The sequence below is a fragment of the Ornithodoros turicata genome, chromosome 3 (genome assembly GCF_037126465.1).
Source record: "Ornithodoros turicata isolate Travis chromosome 3, ASM3712646v1, whole genome shotgun sequence".
NCBI lineage: Eukaryota > Metazoa > Arthropoda > Arachnida > Ixodida > Argasidae > Ornithodoros > Ornithodoros turicata.
In genome coordinates this window covers 12,449,904-12,470,459 of record NC_088203.1, presented here as the reverse complement: position 1 = coordinate 12,470,459, position 20,556 = coordinate 12,449,904, and the positions used below count along the sequence as shown (strand labels likewise).

Sequence of the window (20,556 nt, the reverse complement as noted above, 5' to 3'; positions counted from 1 at the left end):
GCTCGACCGGGTATATAAAAAGGTTCGGGTTAGATTCCTGCGGTTTTTATTTGATTTATTTTTATATGCAAATTCTCACGCTTTAACAGATACTGAATCACTATCCCTACTTTCGAGCTGCCTTCCTCCGGTCCCCTCAGTGGCGTTATGAATCCTGGGTTGCGTTGTCGCATAAGGGGGCCCTCCGAGCTGCCGTCACTGTGTTGACTTGAAAAATCTGGAACACATCCCACTCCATTCCCCGCAGTACAGTTCACGGCAGCTACAATGTCTCTTAATCATCTGGACTCTCGCCAACTCACCATGATGAAAACGCTTGGTCCATGGTTCAAGTCCAGCTCACCGACCTCGATGGCCTATAAGCAAGTATAATGTTCACCTTCCTGAACACTGTAAAAGTTCGGTCCCCACTTTGACGCTCGTCACAAGATCACTGCGAATAATGGGGTGAAGTATCGCCGGTCGTGATGAAACTCTCCCCCAAGATAATCGAAATAAAGTGTTTTGTTGTTGTTGTTCGCTTCCCTACGTGACTAGTTTGAGTCAACGCCCAACCGCTGTTGCGTATCATTGGCTCGGATAGTTTTCGACAAACTCCGTGACACGTGAAAGGAAACTACCGTAGGACGACATGTACAGCTTCCTTATGGAAAACTAGGAAGCCGTATATACCATCGCAGAGTTCGCTCTCTTCTCAGCTCGAGGCCATGTTGTCTGGCTCAGGTGTCCTTTCTTAGACACACGGCAAGTTTCACTCCTTTGTGAAAGGGGAAGGAGAGAAGGGGGAGTAAAAGAGAAAGGGTATAGGGGGTCAGAAATTAAAATAAATTAGAAATTAGAAACGTGTCTGAGCAGGCAGTCCCCACTCCTCTTCCTTAGAACATCATACCACCGGCCACCACCACCAGACACACACGGGGTAATTTCGGCCGCTAATAAAGAGCAGGGTTTCACGAACCAGCAATCATGGGGGGCAGACAGCCCGCATTATGAGACTGGATGCGAGCGTACAGATGATAAAGGGATAAAGGGAACCTTGCCGAGTAAAGTGGAAGTGTGCTTTATGCGCAATAATTCAACAACGGAAGGATTGCTGGATTTGCTAACAGGAACAATTGTGGTCGCTTTGTTTTGTCTTATTCGGTAAAAGAGGGCAACCAGACTCCCCCCATATTTTCGGTTCTGGTTCTAGCGGAGCGTGCAACAAATAACGCGGGCTCTCGGGCAAGAACGAACTTCAGGAAGCTGATCAATAGCGCTGGAGAGAATCTTTGAGACAGAGACCCTTTGGTCTGAAAACACTATAGAAACCACTCAACTCCTTCGGAGAGCCTGTAAGTGAGTGAGTGGTCTGGATCGTGACGTAGAGGGGACGTCCCAAGGGGCGCGGCGTCGTGTACGTAGCAGACGAATATTCAGTTGAGGTGACGATTATGAGTTTGGTGACAAATTGCATAACTCTATATTTCATTCTCATAACTCTATATTCTCATATAAATGCGCACTTCTCCCCTTTACAAAAAAATCGTGGGACGACGTCATTCGAGAAGGTGGTTGGCCCAGTGCCGTGTATGCCAAAGGGAGTCTGGCCATTAATGGGACCTGCCTATACCTGAGGCTCCACCCACTTTTTGAAGTATCTAGCCAATCACAGGTCGAAATACAGTTGTCTATTGTTACATCCATCCAGTACTTATACCTTACCCTTATTTACTGGGCGCTACCATTTTGGAGAAAATTGATGGATTTGGATTGAAACGGATATCAATGGTGATAGAACAAAACGACGGATTTTGCGCCCACTTTTATCAACGCCATCTGCACGGAGAGAGGCATGTTGGGAAGGCTCAGAAATGCAGAAATGGTTGCTGGCAGAAGTGATTGGCCAGGATGGCGGTACAACCGCTGCTTCGTAGCAGACTACAGCCGGTATGAAGTTTTATATCACGTAATGTAAGTACATTGCATAAAAAAAGCAGCAAAGACGTATGTATAAATAAAATGCAATTATATAATGTAAAATCCTACGTGTAAAAGTCGTCGTACTTGCTATTTTCCTGGTATCACGATCTTAACTAGGCCTAACGTTAGCGACGAAACATCCCATTTTCACGTAAATAATGATGGCGGAGCGAAAGTTGAAGCTGAGTTTGCAGATGCGTACATGAGGATATATACTCACAGTATGAAATTAAAGTAGTCCGTGAAAATTTTTTGTCACAAAATCTCCGCTTCGCCGTTCCAAGCACCATCCTCCATCTTGGAGAAAATTTGCTGTCATGGCAGCTCCCATGGAAAACGGTAACCAATGAAATGCGCCTAAGTTTGATTTACAGCTCGAACCTCTTTTTTAGGCTCCTCCAAATGGCCAGACTCCCTTTGGCATACACGGCACTGGGTTGGCCCAGAGCCGTATATTAAAAGGGAGTCTGGCCATTGGGAGGAGTCACAAAAGAGGCTCGACCTGTCAATCACAGTCTCGCTCCTCTGATTGGTTTGCTTTTTACCAAGGGGGTCGCCATGACACCATACTGCCACCCAAAATGGCGTCGAAAGCAAACATAGTGAAGCGGGGATTTCGTGACAAATTTTTTTCACAGACTACTCTGATTTTACACTGCAAATGCACATTGTCATATACGTTTCTCGGAAATCAGTTTCAACTTACGCTCATCCGTCGATATCTAATCGAAAATAATACGTTTTGTCGCCGATGTTAGGCCTAGTGAACACGGCGATCGCGGCGATCACAACGAAATCATAACAAAAACGGCACTGTGCTGTACAATCTTATATTTAATTGCTGGATTTCATGGATATAAACATTCTTGCCTTTTATATTCCAATTGTTCATGTAGATTTGTTTAAAAGTCATTCCGACGACAGAATGTGTCTCAGCAGGTGGTTCTGCCGGCAGCGGTCCAACGACGGAAGCAGACGACAACTCCCGACGTGCCTTACGCTCCCTAGGTGGCGCTCATCAAATTTGCACCAAAAATCCACTAATTCTGCGGGTTGCGAGAAGTATCCATTTCAATCCCATCCAATCCACTTGTCACCCAAAATGGCGCTGCCCATGTTGGATAGGGGGACAAATAGTGACGATAGGTTGATTGATAGCGCCCCATATTTCAAGACTTCATTGGTCAGAAAGCTGAAAAAGTGGGTGGAGCTTCAGGTATAGGCATGACCCATTAATGGCCAGACTCCCTTTTAATATACGGCTCTGGGTTGGCCCCGGCTGCAGCGCCACCATGCGCAGGCACATTTGAAGCGGACTTTCTGCCGCAGCGTAGTGTCAAGTGGCCAGTCTGCGAAAGTACAGTAAGTATGATTGATTACGTTGTCTGGCGGAGCAGGGAGCGTGACATCTCTGTGTCCAGCCATTTTACCTGCAGCGCAGTAATATTTTGAGAACTGAACGGACTAGATTTATTTTCCCCCTTAAGTTGAGCACGACTACAGAATATTCCGTGGTGGTGATGTTCGTGTAAATTCATGGATAGGGAAAGGGTAATGGGTAGGAGTGGGAGAAACCTTGCATTCTTGCTGGGACAACTATAGAACTCATAGAGACCGAGACAGATAAGATAGCATTTATTTCGACCGATACATAGTAAATGTGCTTTGATGTTTATCTCTGAGGGTGATGATACCATCACTGGCGGTGAGCAGGTTCTGTTCGAAATGGCACTTGGTGGTAATGGTTTAGAAAGAAAAAAGAAGTACGTTTCTTATTGGCAGTCATATCGTCCAAAAACGTCAACAACTTGTCTTAGTTTTCTACACGATGTCATATTATAACAGTTTTTTTAAAGCTGTCCTTTGTGTAAAGGTATAGAGTTTTAAAGAATAGTGTAGGACCGTAGTGCAGCGCGCGTGTAATTGGATAAATTTTTTTTGTGAGGTTTTTGTTTTTGTTTCTAACATGTTTTAAAGGTGGTGTCACGACCGGAATAGTGGGTGCCTGAAATATACGTAAGCGGAATATTTCGTTCTGAAACAGTCGGAGACATTAGAAAATTAATTTAATCGGATTTTGCAGCTGGCTGAGCGCTCCCGGCTGAATTCAGGGCAACAGTGGGCGGACTGATGTCACTGGAGTCGGCTATGAAGGCAGGCTGTCCGTAACAAAAATGCGGTCTCCCGACTCTGCAATCTGCTGCCGAACAGTCACTAGAAATATCAGCGTTCACACTTTCGGTGGTACCGGACCGCAACCAGCCTGGCGACGCCGCCAGCTGTGCGATTTGGGAATCTCGCCGGCAATGCCAATTACGGCACAGGAAGTGGCGAAGCAGGGGAGCTGGAAGCTGGCAGCTGGTTTCGAATTCGATGTTTCATGGAAAAAACAAAAAGAAACGAACGAATTTTGCTTGTTTTTTTGAGGTTTTTTTCTTTGAAGGCATCTCGAAGTGGACATCACAATACTTTATAATTACGGATCCCTCGCTGACACCACCTTTAACGGATTGTGAACGTGGAATACACGGTATTTGTTATTTGCTTAATCGAAAGGATGTCAGGTATGCGCTCCTCCTCTCCACTAATGTTTATTGAACAATTTAGCAAAGGGCTAAATTTTGTTTTAAAAAAAATGTTCTCGTTGAAGTTCAGTGCGTTATTATCATTAATGTGGCCATATACAGAGGACGCTGTAAATAATGCTAATCTTGAAACCTCTCAAGCATACCACAGATTGGCCATTTTGTATTATAAAACTGGAAGTCGCACGTACTTTCAAAATTTTGAAATTAAACATGCTGGGCCACAAGAAATACTCGAAATTACCCCCGAACATTTCTGTAACAATTACGCTACTAAGTTTTTCCTCTTGAAGAAACATGTTGCAGAAGTTTCACAGCTATTTAGTTCAGAACACTATAGCACCTATGTTTCCACCTTGGTAACTGCCACGTACTAATGAAGTTCTGGGGTAAATTTACAAAAAACATTAAACATCGTAATACGTCGTTTCAGCTAAGTAGCTACTGTAACAGACAGCATAAAGAAAAAATTAGTCGTAACGATAGCCCTCGGAAGGGATCAAACAACAGAAACATGGATCGCACAGATATACGTCCTATGTACACCACTAGCCTTGCCTTTGTGCTCAGTACAACTTCCAAATTGTCGTTAGTGGTGCCACTGTTGAGATGAGCTTCGTTAATCCGCGCTGCACAACATTGTTTAGTTCACTTTAGTTCACACTTTTCAGAGGCCCAAAATATTGCCCATGGCGACGAGAATGTCCAAAGAATGTCCTGCAAATCCTTTTAATGGTGCCGTTTCCCATTGTTTCCCTAAAGTGTTCGGTCAGCGCACAAGGAAACACATGCAGACAAACGTAGCAGACGACGCATCTGCTACGCGAAGTGCGTCGTGCCGTCACGTATTGGCGGCGCCACTGTCGAATCCACGTCGCAGGTGCTTAATCCACGTAATGGGACACTCCGCTTCCCTAAGGAATGTCACTTTAACCTAAATGTTTGTACATCAACGTGACATGTCTTGTCCTATTTTCTTGCGCAGATTTCACTGTGCAGACGATCGAACACGCACACAGAAATGAAAGCAGACTATTCTATCTCTTTTTGTCGTCTGCAATGCACAGCACGAATTTCGACTTCGTCTGCTTCTTCAACGCGCGTTTCGCACCAACAAAAGAGGTATTTTAACGAGCTGTCCTGTAAGGATGTCACAAGCACTGTCACTGAAAACACGGTGTCTTCTTATGGTCCTTGGACTGCGAAGGGCTAGGCTCACGAGCGCTATCGAACGTTTCTCAGGCCCGCCGTCAGAAAGACAAGGAAGAGAGAGAGGAAGATTGATGAGTGCGACACTGGAAGAAGGAGAAAAAAACATGAAAGGAGATGAGTAACAAATGCTGTGACAGCAGGAAGGAGAAAAGAAAAAGCACCAGTTCTGGAGCAGTGCAACCATCCTGTTCTTCGCAGAACAAGAGAAAAAAAATAGTCCATTTGATTTCGTCTTACGATTTCGTGTAATGCTGTTATGGTGTCTCAAAAGTAAGGAAACACCGATATAAAATGAAAATGGTTTTGCAGACGGTGCAATCCAATTTTAGATGCAGCTGTGGGGGAAGGGGAACCTGTTAGCTATGGCACCAACATGACGGCAACCTTGATTGCGGCCATCTTGGATTCAGCTCAGTTTGTTTTTCTTCTTTCAATATATGGCAATGCATGGTGTCTGACATATTATTTTTTTTTTAATTCCGTGTTAGCCCCGCGAAGCAACTGTGGCTATGAGCGGCGTATAGACGTGGACAGATGAAGAGAGGACAGCAGGAAAGAGTGGGGGACAGGGGGGGGGGTTAGTATGCGTCCTGGGCCGACTTCAAGGGGAACTGTGCGGACATTCGTCTAGAACGTCTTCGGAAAACCCGGGGAAAACCTCAGACAGCACAGCCGGTGACAGGATTCGAACCCGTGTCACCTCCCAGTCTCGGCGTGGAAAGCGATCACTCTAACCACTATGCCACGGGAGCTGGTGTCTGACATATTAAGCTGGTAGATAACTTCATCCGAAAGGCTATGGTGTGCATTATGTTCAGGAGCAAGGACATAATGCTTACCTCCCAGAAGTGGAGAAGATCCCCTATACCTTTTAATGGTGAATATGTCTGAAAAAAAAAAATATATCAACCGTTGTTGCGTGTCACAAGCACAATAACGGCCGCACAAGTGAAAGTGGACACTGACCGACGCTGCTCCTGAACTGGTACTGTGCTGAGAAGCCCGTGCCGTCAAATCGGTCGTTGGTCTTGAAAGTAACCCTAAAGAAATCTCCTTCGGATTCAATGGCTGCCGGCTTCTGCATGCCGCAATGACGGGGAATCTTGCGGTCTACAGTGTGGAAGTTAGAGAACTCCAAATAGTCACTCGCAGTGTCCGCTATGCATCTGTGAAGAGAGGAGAAGGTATAGCTGAAAAAAAAAAACGTACAGGAAGACCTCGTGTTTATACGAAGCCCACCCCCAAATATGTCGCATTGTGGCCACCATCATGCCCACCGTGTCCATAGCTGGCTGCCTGTTTGCAAAGATGCGATGTACGGGAAAGGTCATTTGGATACCGGCTTGAACTTGGATCATTCAGGGAATTATCGATCCATTTAAGAAACTTGTGACACATTCAGGTTGAAGTCCTGGTGCAGCTATAAATATTTTTGTTGGTTGCTATTCGACTGTCGAGTAATATACTTAGAGAAGAAACGTGCTGAGTGTAGTAATGTACTGAGTTTAGGGGTCGATATACGAGAAACACATCACAAGCTGGCTCGAACTACAGCACAGTCTATCTTTAACGGACGCAACGGGTAGAAGGTCCTCACGATGGAACCACAACATACTACATTACAGCGACCACGTCATAGGCACCCCTTCCCAGCGCCGCATTTGGAGGCCAGCGGTGGCGCTACTCATCGGCCCGGTTACTGCTTCCGCAATCTCTACAATACTTGTGCTTCAGCTTACCTTAGTATTTTTGTACAAGCGGTGGATGTCCTACGGAAGATGCTTCTTTCTAGAGCTCATTATCATCATTCTACGCGCTTTCGTAGGAGTCGTTGCTGTCTTCTGCTACGGTAGTCGTACGTCCGCTTCTGCGCGTTTAAAATTCCAATTTCCATTGTCCAAACGTCATGTAGATCTCCGCATGCCGACACTCCTGGCGGATCGTGCGGACGGAGTCCCCATAGGGGTTGTCGATTATGACATGGTCGTTATAATCTAGCAGGTCGTGGGTGGGACACACCATGGGGAATATCCTGCGACTCAGGAACACGGTACTTCGTAGCAGACGACAGGACAGATGGTGGTTTAGCATAGCAGACATAGCAGACGACTCCATCTGCCCTGTCGTCTGCTATGTGCGCAGTATATACGGCAATATCCCGATATTCCACCGCCATGCGGATTCTCAACATAACACGCACAGGAACTTCTGCCTCGTGAACGGCTCTCTACTTTTTCTTACACTAGAACATTCCGTGGGGATGTCGGATTTGTGAATGCACGGCTACGGAAGCGTGTCGGAAAGATATTCTACGGGTAACCCGGAGGCCTTCCACATAACTATTCTTACGTAAAGTTGTTTGGGATGTCTTTTGCCAACACTTTCCGGATTAAGGGACCTTGAGATTCTTTTACAGTGTGATCGACCTCTTGGTCCATCTAAAAGTCACGGGTCTCGTCAAATTACAGCCGACAACATTATGGAATAAAGATAGATGCGTACGGTGGCAAGCCCTCGATGTCGAAGTAAGCGAATTCGATGAACACTTTCTCTCCGGGGTTTCCGTGGAAAAAATAGTGGCACTCGGTGTCTCTCGGATAGATGCCTGGCCAATTGGGCGACGTGAAGGTTCCGTTTGAGGCTTCGGTACTGTTGAAGATGAACCCGCAAGCTAGGAATAGTCAAACAACGCATAGAATTAGAACACTAGATCGTTAGATGACCGTGACAGCTAGGGTGCAGACGCAGTCCATTCCCAGAGGTGCCGTATAACTTACCTAGAGAGTTGTCTTGTTTTCCTGTCATAATGCCAAAGTCTGTGGAAATGGAAACAAAAGAAGTGTTGATTTTAGTCATTTTGTATTTTCTATCTCTACATTTTGATCTCCCTCTCAATGAGGCTTGTGCAGGGACGTCACGTTTGGTCACGTGACCCGGGAAAGCATAGTCACAGTAGGTGGACGTGCCATTAGTTGTTGCGCTATGCGTGCAATCCGCCATTTCACAAAAAGGTTGACGGAGCTTGCTCAAGACGGTGGCGCATCCTATCGGGACTTTGGCCAAACAATTTGGTTGTCATTCGTCATCTGCCATTACGTATCCACATGGTATCGGGTTGCACATTTTTGCGGTCAGAGGCAACATTTCATGAACCTATATGGAGCGGAAGACTTTTCCATAAAGATGGTAGTAGCATGTTCGTTCAGCAGTTGCAAAGCAAAGTACAGCAAGAGAGAGAAGTCTGGCTTGTTTCGGTTTCCGTGCAAACAAATGAACCCACAGCAGAATAAAAAGTCCTGCATTTGCTTACGGCTCGGGCACAGAACACCTTGTTACATCCTGTAATGAGATGACAGATGAGTACCCCCTTGGTACCATGTTGCATCCCGGACGCTCCGTGGACTGCACGTTATGTCCAATGAACCCTTTATGACCAACGGAGACAGCACGCCCATGGCTTTAGTTCACGCTATGATTGACAACCATTTTGCTTCGCCAGTTAGACGCGCTGTGCCGCCAACTCTTTCTGAAAAGGCGGATTTCGAGGGGTTATTGTAAAAACACATGCTGTTGCCTCATTCGGACCTCATGACGCCTGTGACGGATCCCCGTGTTTTCCCGAGTCACGTGTCTCAAAGACTGCGCTTGACGTCATGCGCACGTGCCTGATTGGCACAGGGCTGGCACAAACCCGCCATTGTTGTAACTACCCTCAAGCGGGTGCTCTTGGCAAAACTGCCATCTTGTCCTCGTCGCACGTCATACAAAACGTCATTTTGAGGTCATGTGACTTTGTTTACATGTCGTTTTGCCGCTTACCGACATATTTCCGTCGCCATAACGCAAAGAGGGGGGGGGGGAATTTATTGGCAGAAAAAAAGAAAAAGAAGGAAAGAAAGGGGGAAAAGTAAAGAGATGAACGTATTTTGCCAGCGAGCTATGGCGGTGCTTCTTTTGCAACATGGTAGCCCATTTCTCCTTAGTTTAAGTACATTGCATCCGCTCAGTGAGTCTTAAAGCGCGGTCGTCATCACATCTTTGGAAGTCGTCAAGAGTACGAGGCCTTATGCGCAAAACTGCGCGTTTTACTGCGAGATTATCGGATAAAAATAATTACCGTGATCGAAAGACATCCAAAACGTTGCGCAGAAATAACAGTCGCATTGTTTACAAACGGTTTGGCCGCCTATCACGAGCGCCGCCATCTTTAAGGTCACGTGTACATTGACGTTCGCTGTGACGTCCGACCAGGACCTGTCCAGGGTGCATTGCGTTCGCCCAGCACGCTTTCGTCTACGGAGCAATGCATTGGCTGCCACCCCTGTGCTCATTGGAGAATATTTCGGCACTAATTGCGTTGTATACACTTAGCACGTTCTCCAGTAGCAGTTTTCGGATTGCAGTGTGTACCACTGTTCTCCGGTGGAGGAACACTGGCGGGGTTCTATGATGGGAGGAACTCTGAACGGACTGCGTTCCCTGCTGTTTTACGTTGAACACTGGTACACATTGCTATCCAAAAGCCGCTAGTGCAGAATGCCATGATTTTCAACCAAAGAACATCACGGAATGTGTAGTTTGTCAATCGCATCAGAGTTCCTTCGCCGGAGAAAATATGCCGAAGCGCAGCCAGGTTCCGCTTGTAGGACTGCTGTAGTTCCGGTTCCGGCGCTCCACGGTCGCGACTTAGAATGATACGGCGAGCAATAGACCTCTCCCTGTTTGCAAACAAATGACGTCATAGAGTTGAACTACGCTCAAAGCTAGGGGAGAACAATGTCGCGCCCGAAAGCCATGGTCGCGGGGGGGTTACGATGGGTCCTCAAAGGGACGCGACCTTCGGTCCTACTTTTCCTTCAATAGGATGCAGGGTACAAGTGCCCATTCGTGGAACCCAACCCTCCCCTTCGGATTTGTTTCGGTTTCAGTCTGTCTACCAACGTCATGACGACGTTTCTCGGGTAGAGGTCTATTGGAACATCCAATAGGAACATCCGTACCACGGGGCTCAAAATGTGCCCTTCATAGATTCAACAAGAGTCTGTTACTGAGCGCGATCTCATTTTGACGACAGAAGAGAAAAAATAAAGAGACAACACTCACTGGTAACAAACTGGTAGATTGCCCTGAATCCGCGCACGGACATGTTGACGGGGCTGGCATGACTGCGGAACTCGAGGGTCAGGTTGCGGCCCGAAGACATCACCTGGTTGGGGAGATCGCTGCCACAAAAGTTGTCCACTCGGTCACGCTGTCCGTTGATGGAGATGAACACCGTCATGGCATCCACACCTTCACAGCTGTAAACGCAAGGGTTACATCACGATATACTATAAGTTACACCATTACGTGTGAAATCATCTTAGCGATATTCTTGTTAGTGATATACGACACTGAGTGTTTGTTCTCAAGAAGAACGGAGGCTTCGGCGGAGACAACACCTACCTAATCCATTACGTTGAGTCATTTCTATGGACTATTTTGCCAGTCCCACTGTTCATCTGAGACTCAAGTACAGTGCTTTCAGGAAATTGACCTGAGCCAAACGCCGCGACACATTTTAAGAAAAGGAGAGCCTTGTTTGCAAAGCGTGCTTGTTGGGTTCAGTTAACAGTTATAGTGGCCCTGTATGAGGGAAGGTGCGTGCTACGAGGAAAGCAAGCCATGCAAAGAACAAAAGAAAAAAAATCAGTGGGCACGTGTTTCCAATTTACTGCGCACTCCAATCACACAATCCAATCTAGCAGCTACAAGAAAATATTTGTACGATAACTTTCTTTTCATCTGCTGAAATGAAACTCATAAACATCCATGCAGAATGAAGCCTATCAGACGCTTTCATCCCGAAATACGTCCCTTTTCTCACGATTTCTCCTTAGGCACGAATCCAAAAGGAGCAGAGACCCGCTTTAAAGGCGCAGTAAAGCACAAAACGTACAATATTTGAAAATTTTATCTATTCAGCAGCCTCAATCCTCATTACCCTTATTCATCACAACTTTCGTTCCAGTCGCTCTCATAGCCTTTTTAGAAAATGAAGACTGAAAGCTACGGAGAACCTTAGCATAGCTCGTCAAGTACGAAGGCAAAAACTACATTGCATGCGCATAACACTAGGTATTAAAAAAAAAAAGAAAGGAAAAAGGTTCGGCTACGCAGGTTATCAGGAGCAGCAAATCGTTCTCGGGTACACAGATAACTGTTGTTTCACGAATTGGGGGTTATTCACCACTAGACGTCGCCCCTACTCATTTTACCACAATTTTGCTGGCAAATCGAAAATAGTAAGAGCGCTTTCTCTCGTGTCTAACTTGTTGCTCTGGGTTTACAAGCTGTCACACAGACTGTTAAACTGTACGCCCCACAGATAAACTGCCCGTCCGCTGCTTCTAAACCACTATGAATGTACAATATAGCCTCCAGGAAGAGACTTAATCAACCTCATCTCACCATTCCGTTCGTCCCTGTACTGATGCACTTCAGGGTAAAAACGAAACGAGACGAAACAGGGGCCCCTAAGCTCAACGAGAAACGTTTCTTTCCCCTAAATGGCTGCAGGAGCTGTCAAGCCGAAGCAGCACATGGACGGCGATTGCACTCCTCTCTGTCTCAAGACTGATTACCTCCTCCGTGCGGAATATGGGGAAAGAAAAATGGGCATCACCGACGGCGAAACACTCGAGAAAGGTTCCCGATGGGACGAATAATATGAGAATCCTAATCGGCTCCGCCGTCAGAGCCCCCTTTTGCCTTGTTGGCCACCAGAGTATCGGCCATGATGAACTGTTCTTCCTTTCGCTTCCCCTTGGGTTCGTGACGAGCCAGACTTGCCGACAGTGAGAAGCAAGTGGCTTGGCAAGAATGGCAATTTATATGGACCGAAGGAAACGTGGGGATGAAGATATTGTGGGCGATATGTATAGTTACGCAATAGGTCTTGGCTCCAGGTGGACTGATCGTATCTTTTAGGGAAATGCGGTTTGGGGTAAAGGGTGCGACACCTTGTCAAGATGAGGATATGTTTGACGTTGATGTCGATTGCACGAACCGTTGCTTTGGTCGGTTACATATTTGTCGGCCACATGCGCAGACGCTTTAGTACTACACCCTTTCCAATCACCTGTTGTTTCATTCATTACCACAGTCTTGGCGCTTATGGCCTTTGTCGCTTTCGCGCCATTAAAATTCAATCATCATCATCATCACCAATCACCTGTGCCGCGTTTTTTTTTCTTTTCGTTTTATACTCTTTTTCTTCGGTACGGCACAGACACCCGAGGACACCTGCATCTTTCCGACATCTGAAACACATATATACTATCGTTATCGCCTGTTTGTTGTGTTCTGGTCGGTCATGTGATACTCTCCGGGTTTCTTAATCAGCTGGACTCTCGCCCCCCCCCCCCCCCTCTCTCTCTCTCTCTCAGAATTGCTTGCTCCCTGGCCCAATCCAGCCGACCAACGCTCTGCCCTCAAAGCTCTTTTAACCTTTTTGGACACCATAGGGACTTTCGATCCCTATTGTGAAGGGGCTCATTATTTCATTCCCCCCATCACCACCAGCAATGGGGTAGAGTATCGCCGCTGGCGATGAAACTCCACATTCGCAATCACACAATAAAGTTGTTGGGGAACCGGTACCAGGAAATCCGAATAACAATCATCATTTCATAAAGGTCTAGTATTGAATGTCAGCAAAGAATTACCCTGTTACACGCGTGCCGATATATAGGCACTGCCGTAGAAAGACAGCCCAAGAGGAATAGGTATTTACACGGGTTCCTGTCAAGCACCCCACCAAAATGAATCATTTTATAATCAGCATCATTCCAAAATCGCCAGATGCACCGAGGAAAAACTGACATTTCGCTGCATCCGCACAAATGTCAATAGCGTCGTGATCGAACCGCGTTGATCGACACCGATAAAACACCCCTCGAAACCGGGAAGAAAAAGTTTCATCCACGGAAAGCCATCAACCCATCTTTTGCCAGTAGAACGGTTTTCAATATACAACGAGCACTCCATAAGGCTCCCCCTTATACTTGACATCAAGGCAACGAAACGTCAACAAGGGGGTAACACAAGCCGGATTCCTTTCGCTCGGATGGCTCGTGATCAAGAAAATCAAGAAATTTTCCCATGAACCCGTTTTCCCTACGTACTACACTAAGCGATATTAGCTTACCGTTTATCGATTATGCCCGTCCCTTTATTCCCTTTTCTCGACTTGCGCGTGGCTTGTCCCAGGCTACGCTTTATGTCTGCTACGTTGTTTTCCCTCGCGTGTTGCTTCCGGTATATACGAGCGACAAGCCGGAAAAACACGAGCTGGGAACAACGCAAAATAAAATGCGGTATAAAAACCAATAGCTATTAAAAGAAAGACAGTGAGGCGGCGAAACGAGATTTCTCTCCTTCTCCGAAAGTGATAAATGGGCAGGATCCTGAACTCGCTTTTATTACACTGCATTAAAGCGACAATAAAATGGGATTCCCGAGGCATGCCCACGACAACGGACACAATGGTGCGCGTTCTAGCTAAGCCTCGATCGAATAGAAGCAAGTGGAGGGAAGCAGAGAAGACTGGCCGTAGAAAAGCCTTCTATAAGAAAACGCAGGAGCAATGAAAAAAAGAAAAAGAAATGGTTATAATTAACGACGCAGTGCTCATTCTCCACGCTTCTTGCGCTGCATGGAACAATGAGGGAATGGACGCAAGGTTTGGAAACAATGATTCGGGAGAACGCGTTCTGCAGTGCTGAGGAACGCCATCTCCAAAAATAGGACGGAAAAAGGTGGTAGCAGCTCATTAGTGTGGATGTAAGGGTACTGTGCCGCTAGGTGCTGTGACTCTGTCCGCGTAGCACTGTGAATACTAATGGTTAGTGTAGTGAACTGAGCACGAGCAAGATGATGAAGCTGATGAAGATGATGAAGACGAACGTGGGACGATAAATAAACTGTTATGTTCTCTGTGGCTCTAGCTCTCTTTGCGAGTCTAGGTAGACTACTAGAGTTACGAAGAACTTAAAGTATATCACTGTTAGAAGAAAATGTATAGAAGAGGTATAACGAAGGCATAAACCAAGGCTAAACCACCATATTTATACCTCATCACCAACGTCTCTACGCCGTTTAAACCATGTGGGAGGTATAAATCGCCGAAATCATAACGATGGTCACCCAAACACCCTCCGCCTTATTTCTTCTTAGCCCCCACTATGTAGCGCACGCCGGAATGGCGTTCAAGTTAAACTCTGACGCGAGTTGTAATGCCACGATGGGCTCATCTACGCTTTCGGAACCGTTACCAGAAGCACCTCTCAATTACTAAAACTCGGCTTTCTGATACAGGAAAACTTCCTTTTTGAGCTCGTCACACCTATCCCTGATACTCTGTACCATTATACTATCAGCATAATCAGTATTCTCGCTATGTTATCGCTATCCACAACATGGTCTGAAGCCTTCGGGAACACTCAGTCAGTCTTTCAAGAAAAGAAAATTGCCATGAATATCCTAGGCGTTTCCGCACTTCAGGCAGAATTGTGGTCTACAAGCTGATAGCAAATTTAGCAGGGCATTTCTAGCGATCTTCTATGCAAAAGTCAGCAGGCGTTTGCGAACAACAAGCCCCGTGTATTATTAATCCAATTGTGACCGGGTAACGCCGCAGGCCGTTCTATACAATGCGACCATTAACTTTTCTCTCTTTCGCCTCTCTTCGGCGTCTGGCGTCGAGGATTTCGTCTTTGGGGAACTCCTGTTCTATATCTTGTCTCCCTACGCCGTTAGTTTGAACAAAGAAGAAAGGTTAATGGTAAATAATAAAATGAATGGTATAGGTTGTACATCGCTTCCTGTCTGTCCCTGGGACACACTGCGAGGAATGAGAGGAAATAAAGGAAGGTATTTAGGGCCTAGCGGGAGCACCTATTCGGTTTCTGCAACTCGGCGAGTCGGAAACAGTGTGTACAGTACAGATGAAGAGATGGCGTGCCGACCAATGAGCTCAGGCTGGTCGATGCGGGGCTTCGATGCTATAGAGCGCCGGCACGACCAGCCTCAATTAGAGTGGCGGGACGATATTGAGGATTCCCGGAAGTTTTTCAAAAGGATTCCTTCGTGTTATGTCTATAGTGACTTCGTCGCGTGGGATGTTCGTTGCGCATTGATGCTTGCGTGTGGGCGGGAATAAAGAATCAAAACTTCTAGTGAACATGTGAATAGTGGACTTCTGAATAGCGAACATGTGCATAGTGAGTAGCGAACTTGCGAGTAGAACACATGAGAAGTATTTTTGGGGGGTAGGGCGGGGGGGGTGGGGGTGAGAATCTGTGTTAGGAATAGCAGAACAAGTCGGGGAGCGAGTTCAGTTTCTCCTTTTTTTCCTTACAAACAAACAAACAAATAATCAAAAATGATGGTACGACATATGCCTCCATATTTATAACATAGGTATACCTGACGCAAATGGTGTAGTGTTTGAGAGGAGAGTGATTTCTCAGGGACGGATGTTAAGGGGTCGGTTTTTGTCGTAACTATTGAAGACTTTGTGAGAGTAAGTGTGAAATAATAGAGACGGTGGCATGCATATTTGTCCCTATAGGTTCGGCAACAAGTGTGTGTCTGTAAAATTTTCCGACAACTTTTTTCTTCAGAAGTCCGAAAGCTTATGTACTGACGGTATGTCTAGATGCACACCTTGACCGCTTTGTGGGACGCATGGTTCGTGATTATAAATCAATATCCTATCTTACTTGATATGTTACGAAATATATCCTCTACGGCATGTACAGTATCTGATAGTCGAGGAGGTGGGGTGGGGGAGGGGGAGACAAATATCAACCGAGGAGAGGGTCCCGACGTTTCGAAGCCTCTTCAGGGGTGACATAAACCCTCCTGTGAGTGAATTTGGGTTTGGCTTTGTCTTTTGCCCCATTGAGTTTATCCCCAAGGTTTAAGTTTGAGTTTATCCCATGGTTGACACCCAGACTCTGAGAGCGCGCAAGCAGGAGGTAGATTAGGGAGAAAACAAAAAATATAAGGAGGTGTTTGTCCGGATGTTTCGTTGCTCCAGTAATCGTTGACAAGAAAAACACAGTGGCTATAGAAAGAAAGTAAAAAAGTAAACAGAAAACGTGTTCCTCGCAATATACCAGAAAAATATAAGCGTCGAAAACGCGAATTAGTTATATGAAACACGTAATTACCTCCTGCTGTGTCTCTATCTTATTTCATATTCACAACCATATAGCATAGCTTCTTATATAGGTTATATAGGTCTTATATAGGTTCTTCCAACTACACGTTCACTGGTTCCGCTTATTCCCATATAAGACTGAAACCTTTCGTCTCCCAACGAAGCTTATTTGGTGACACCGGTGTATATACGTACCTAAATTTATATAACGGCACAAATACTCGTCACAAGCTTGTAAAAAACGTGGAAAAAATATATCTCTACTACACATCGAACGAAAAATGCAGACTGACTTTCAGCTTTAATGACGGTGTCGGATATCACTTATGCGGGAGATCAAACAAACTTGCTACTGTTTCTGTACTCTAAAAGTACATCAGTGTCCGTCTGGAGGCGGGTACTAAAAATAACAGCACTCAGCAGACCCAATGCGTTGCTCTCGAAGAACTTTGACATTTCTGTTTTCCATTCGGTCCATAAAAACAATACATGCGAAGAGAACTGCATACGCGGCTCTGCGTGACATGTAAAGCCATAAACGTCTCTGGCAGTTTGTCGAGGCTTAGCACAGGACAAGACCGTGAGCTGAATAGTAATTTGCTGCTAAATTTATTACTACGTGGTACGTAGTTTATATTCCGGCATGCGCGAGGGAAAAATAAAAGTACGAATTGGAAAGTTTTTCGTTTTGTTAAACTCAGTGATGCTGCCCTTTCTTTTTATCCGCCTGTCCGGGAAATAAGTGAAGTGAAGGCGAGATGTTAATATTATGTGCGACCTCTTTTCAGCGACGTAGGGATCACTTCATTCGTGATACAAAGACGAAGGGATGTCTCGAAGGCACATTTTTGTAGGCTGCGAGTGAAGGCGTACAGGCGAGAAGCTTTCTATACGACAGCGGAAGATGCGAAAAACGTCATAGCTTTCTGCTGTCATGTCAGCGCGAGCGCTCACCGTCGTGTCTTTACTGTGACACAGCCACAAGATATTCCGTAGCACACGACACGAAAAGACGCTGACGGTGTCGTCTGCTAAGTGTCGTCTGCTATGTGTGCAGTACGCCACTCCGGGTATTCCGCTCTTCAGCGTAACACGGGACAGAACATGGACTCTGTGGGCGTGTTCTTCCACTAGAATCTTCCGTGAGGATATCGCTCGTGCGAATACACGGTAAAGGGACTGCCGCACCCGGAAACGTGTGTATGAGACCGGTACATTAATGTTTCGCTCCGCTTCACAATCTACTTGGCAAAATTTCTGTTCCGAAAACAGCTTACACATTAAAAAAACAGATTCAAGGATTTGCGCTGCCCCTGCACCTAAGGAAGTCCCGGCGATACTAACATCATGATGACGTGGGCCAGGCACACCAACGGGAGCTCAGCGGACGCGACTGTCTCCGAGCTCATCTGCTTCGCGTCCGCATCGCAATGTAACAAGCGAAAAGTCCTCTGGAAATTCGCCGATTTTCACTTATGAGTGTTAGTTCTGACGCCACCATGTGGCGCGGTGTTACCCTTTTGTTGCACGTCATCATTGACGTCATCATAGCGGTGTTACACGTTGTTATCCTGGATGTACGAACACGTCCTACACTGGTGGACGTAGTTCCTACACTAACCCAGACACGACATTCCACAAGCCAGTCACAGATCTCTACACCCTGATTGGACTTGTCCGTGTGACGTTTCCTTCGATTCCCAGAAAGGGAATTTCGCCATACTCTCAACATCCGGCGTCTGCTATTGCCATGCATTGCATCGAATTGCGCAGAAACTGCTACACTGATTTGCTTCGGGTTTTCGGCCTTGTTGTCGGCCACGGACGAGGAGTAAAACGGCGCCATAGTTTCGTAATCGACTGGGACGGATGCGACAGTCCCTTTATGGTCGACAATGGTGCTCTATACAGAATTTGTCGGTCTTCGTTGTTAGCAACTAAGCAGTGTTGACATGCTGCAATGTTTGCATCTTAAGTACTAGATCCATCGCAAAAAGTTACCATTGCATGAAGTACCGTAAGACGTTGGGTAGTTAGTGATCTCGGTTCATGTTGCTTTCGTGCACCACGCAAAAGGACAACCGGTCTCGGTGGATCAGTTGGTATCATGTCCGCCTACTGGTCCCGTGGTTGTGGATTCAACCCCTGCCGAACGCGTCAGTAACTTGGTGGTAGAGTACAAGTTGCTTAGACAAGTCGACTTCAGCGATGTACGTTAGATATGGTGTGTCGTGTGCTGAGATTTCGGCCCTCAGGCGGGAACAATTAATCCACAAACTGACAACAGCGGCGTCGCTCATAATCATAGTTGTCTCGCGACGTAAAGTCACAAATTATTATCACGAAAGGACAGGACAATTTACCACACAGCACAGGCACACATTGCCTGTGTTGTGTGTGCGATGAACCGCCTTGTCCTTCCTCACTATCCAGTAGCGTTTACATTGGCCACCGCGGCAGAATCATACGAGATTTTCGCGTCCTTTCTTTAACTTACCACTATATCACCCACTGACTCATGGGTTATCCTCGGTTATTCTAAAGGTGGAAAAGTTGCCCGTGTGCTAGTAAACCCCAATTATCTCTCTCTTTCTCTCTCTCTCTCTCACTATGAGGCGGCCTTGACGTGCTCCTGCACAGGGAAAGCAACCAGCAGGTTTTTACTTCTCGTACAAGATTTCATCGCCGCGTACAGCAAAGCTCTCGACAAAGAGCCCGATATCCGGCTACGGTGGACTCCGGGTCACGCGGGCATTCTTGGCAACGGAGTCCCTGACCGTTTGGCACTTGACGCTCACCAGCGCACGCCCACCCTGAAAATCTATTTCACCGGCTCCGATTCCAAAACGTGTTATACGCGTTCTGCAAAGCTGTCTGATAAGAAGTGATCGCTTGAACACGTAAGGAACCGACATCTCATATCCATGGGGTAGACACCGACATCACATATGGAATACCTTCAAGGACACCCGGACAATTGGAGTCATTACTTCACCGATTCCGTCTCAACGTTCCCCTTGGCCACGCGTTCCTATGCCGTACTGGGATATGTAATTCACCAGACTGCACCCAATGTAGTGTGCTAAAGGACACCTAGCACATATTACTCAGTTACGAGTGATTTACAGCAGGTCGGGTAGTGCTACGGAGCGCGCTGAACAGATGCGCCAACGGACCTCGTGACATCAAGAAAATACACGGTGCCTGGCGAACCATCGGCAAGTTGCATTACACTCTGTGATTTATTTCCTATAGGACTCTTGTGGAACACGCATCCGTTTGGACACATACACACACATAAAGAGACGGTGATGAAATGCACGGGGCTGCCCGGCCAGCAGACTGGGCGCTGTCCGAGTGGCAGTGCCAATTGTAGAGAATGAACGATGATAATAGAGATGGCAGTTCATATATTTCACCAGGTCCGACGCTAGGGCCATATTGACTGCTTTGTGTCGCCAACTGGCTGAGGCACAGTGGCTCTCTGGCGGGGCTCGCGCCTCGCTGCTACACCGCGTTGACCCGGAGCTTGCCTCTACTTTCCCGACATCGTTCCCTAGGCCGTTTGGGTCACTTTACCACCGGCTCCGC

General features: G+C 46.5%; 1 protein-coding gene across 1 annotated transcript in view; it reads right to left on the bottom strand.

The window, feature by feature from the left end:
- Positions 1 to 3,581: 3,581 nt before the first annotated feature.
- LOC135388097 (suppressor of lurcher protein 1-like) overlaps positions 3,582 to 20,556 on the bottom strand; it is a 120,024-nt gene continuing 103,049 nt past the window's right edge. The window contains exons 11-16 of the mRNA XM_064617418.1: positions 10,863 to 11,059; positions 8,537 to 8,575; positions 8,262 to 8,430; positions 6,726 to 6,925; positions 6,599 to 6,646; positions 3,582 to 5,842 (exon numbers count right to left, since the gene is read on the bottom strand). Coding sequence (XP_064473488.1) covers positions 5,772 to 5,842; positions 6,599 to 6,646; positions 6,726 to 6,925; positions 8,262 to 8,430; positions 8,537 to 8,575; positions 10,863 to 11,059 — 724 coding nt within the window. The 3' untranslated portion in view covers positions 3,582 to 5,771. The remainder of the gene's footprint in view (positions 5,843 to 6,598; positions 6,647 to 6,725; positions 6,926 to 8,261; positions 8,431 to 8,536; positions 8,576 to 10,862; positions 11,060 to 20,556) is intronic.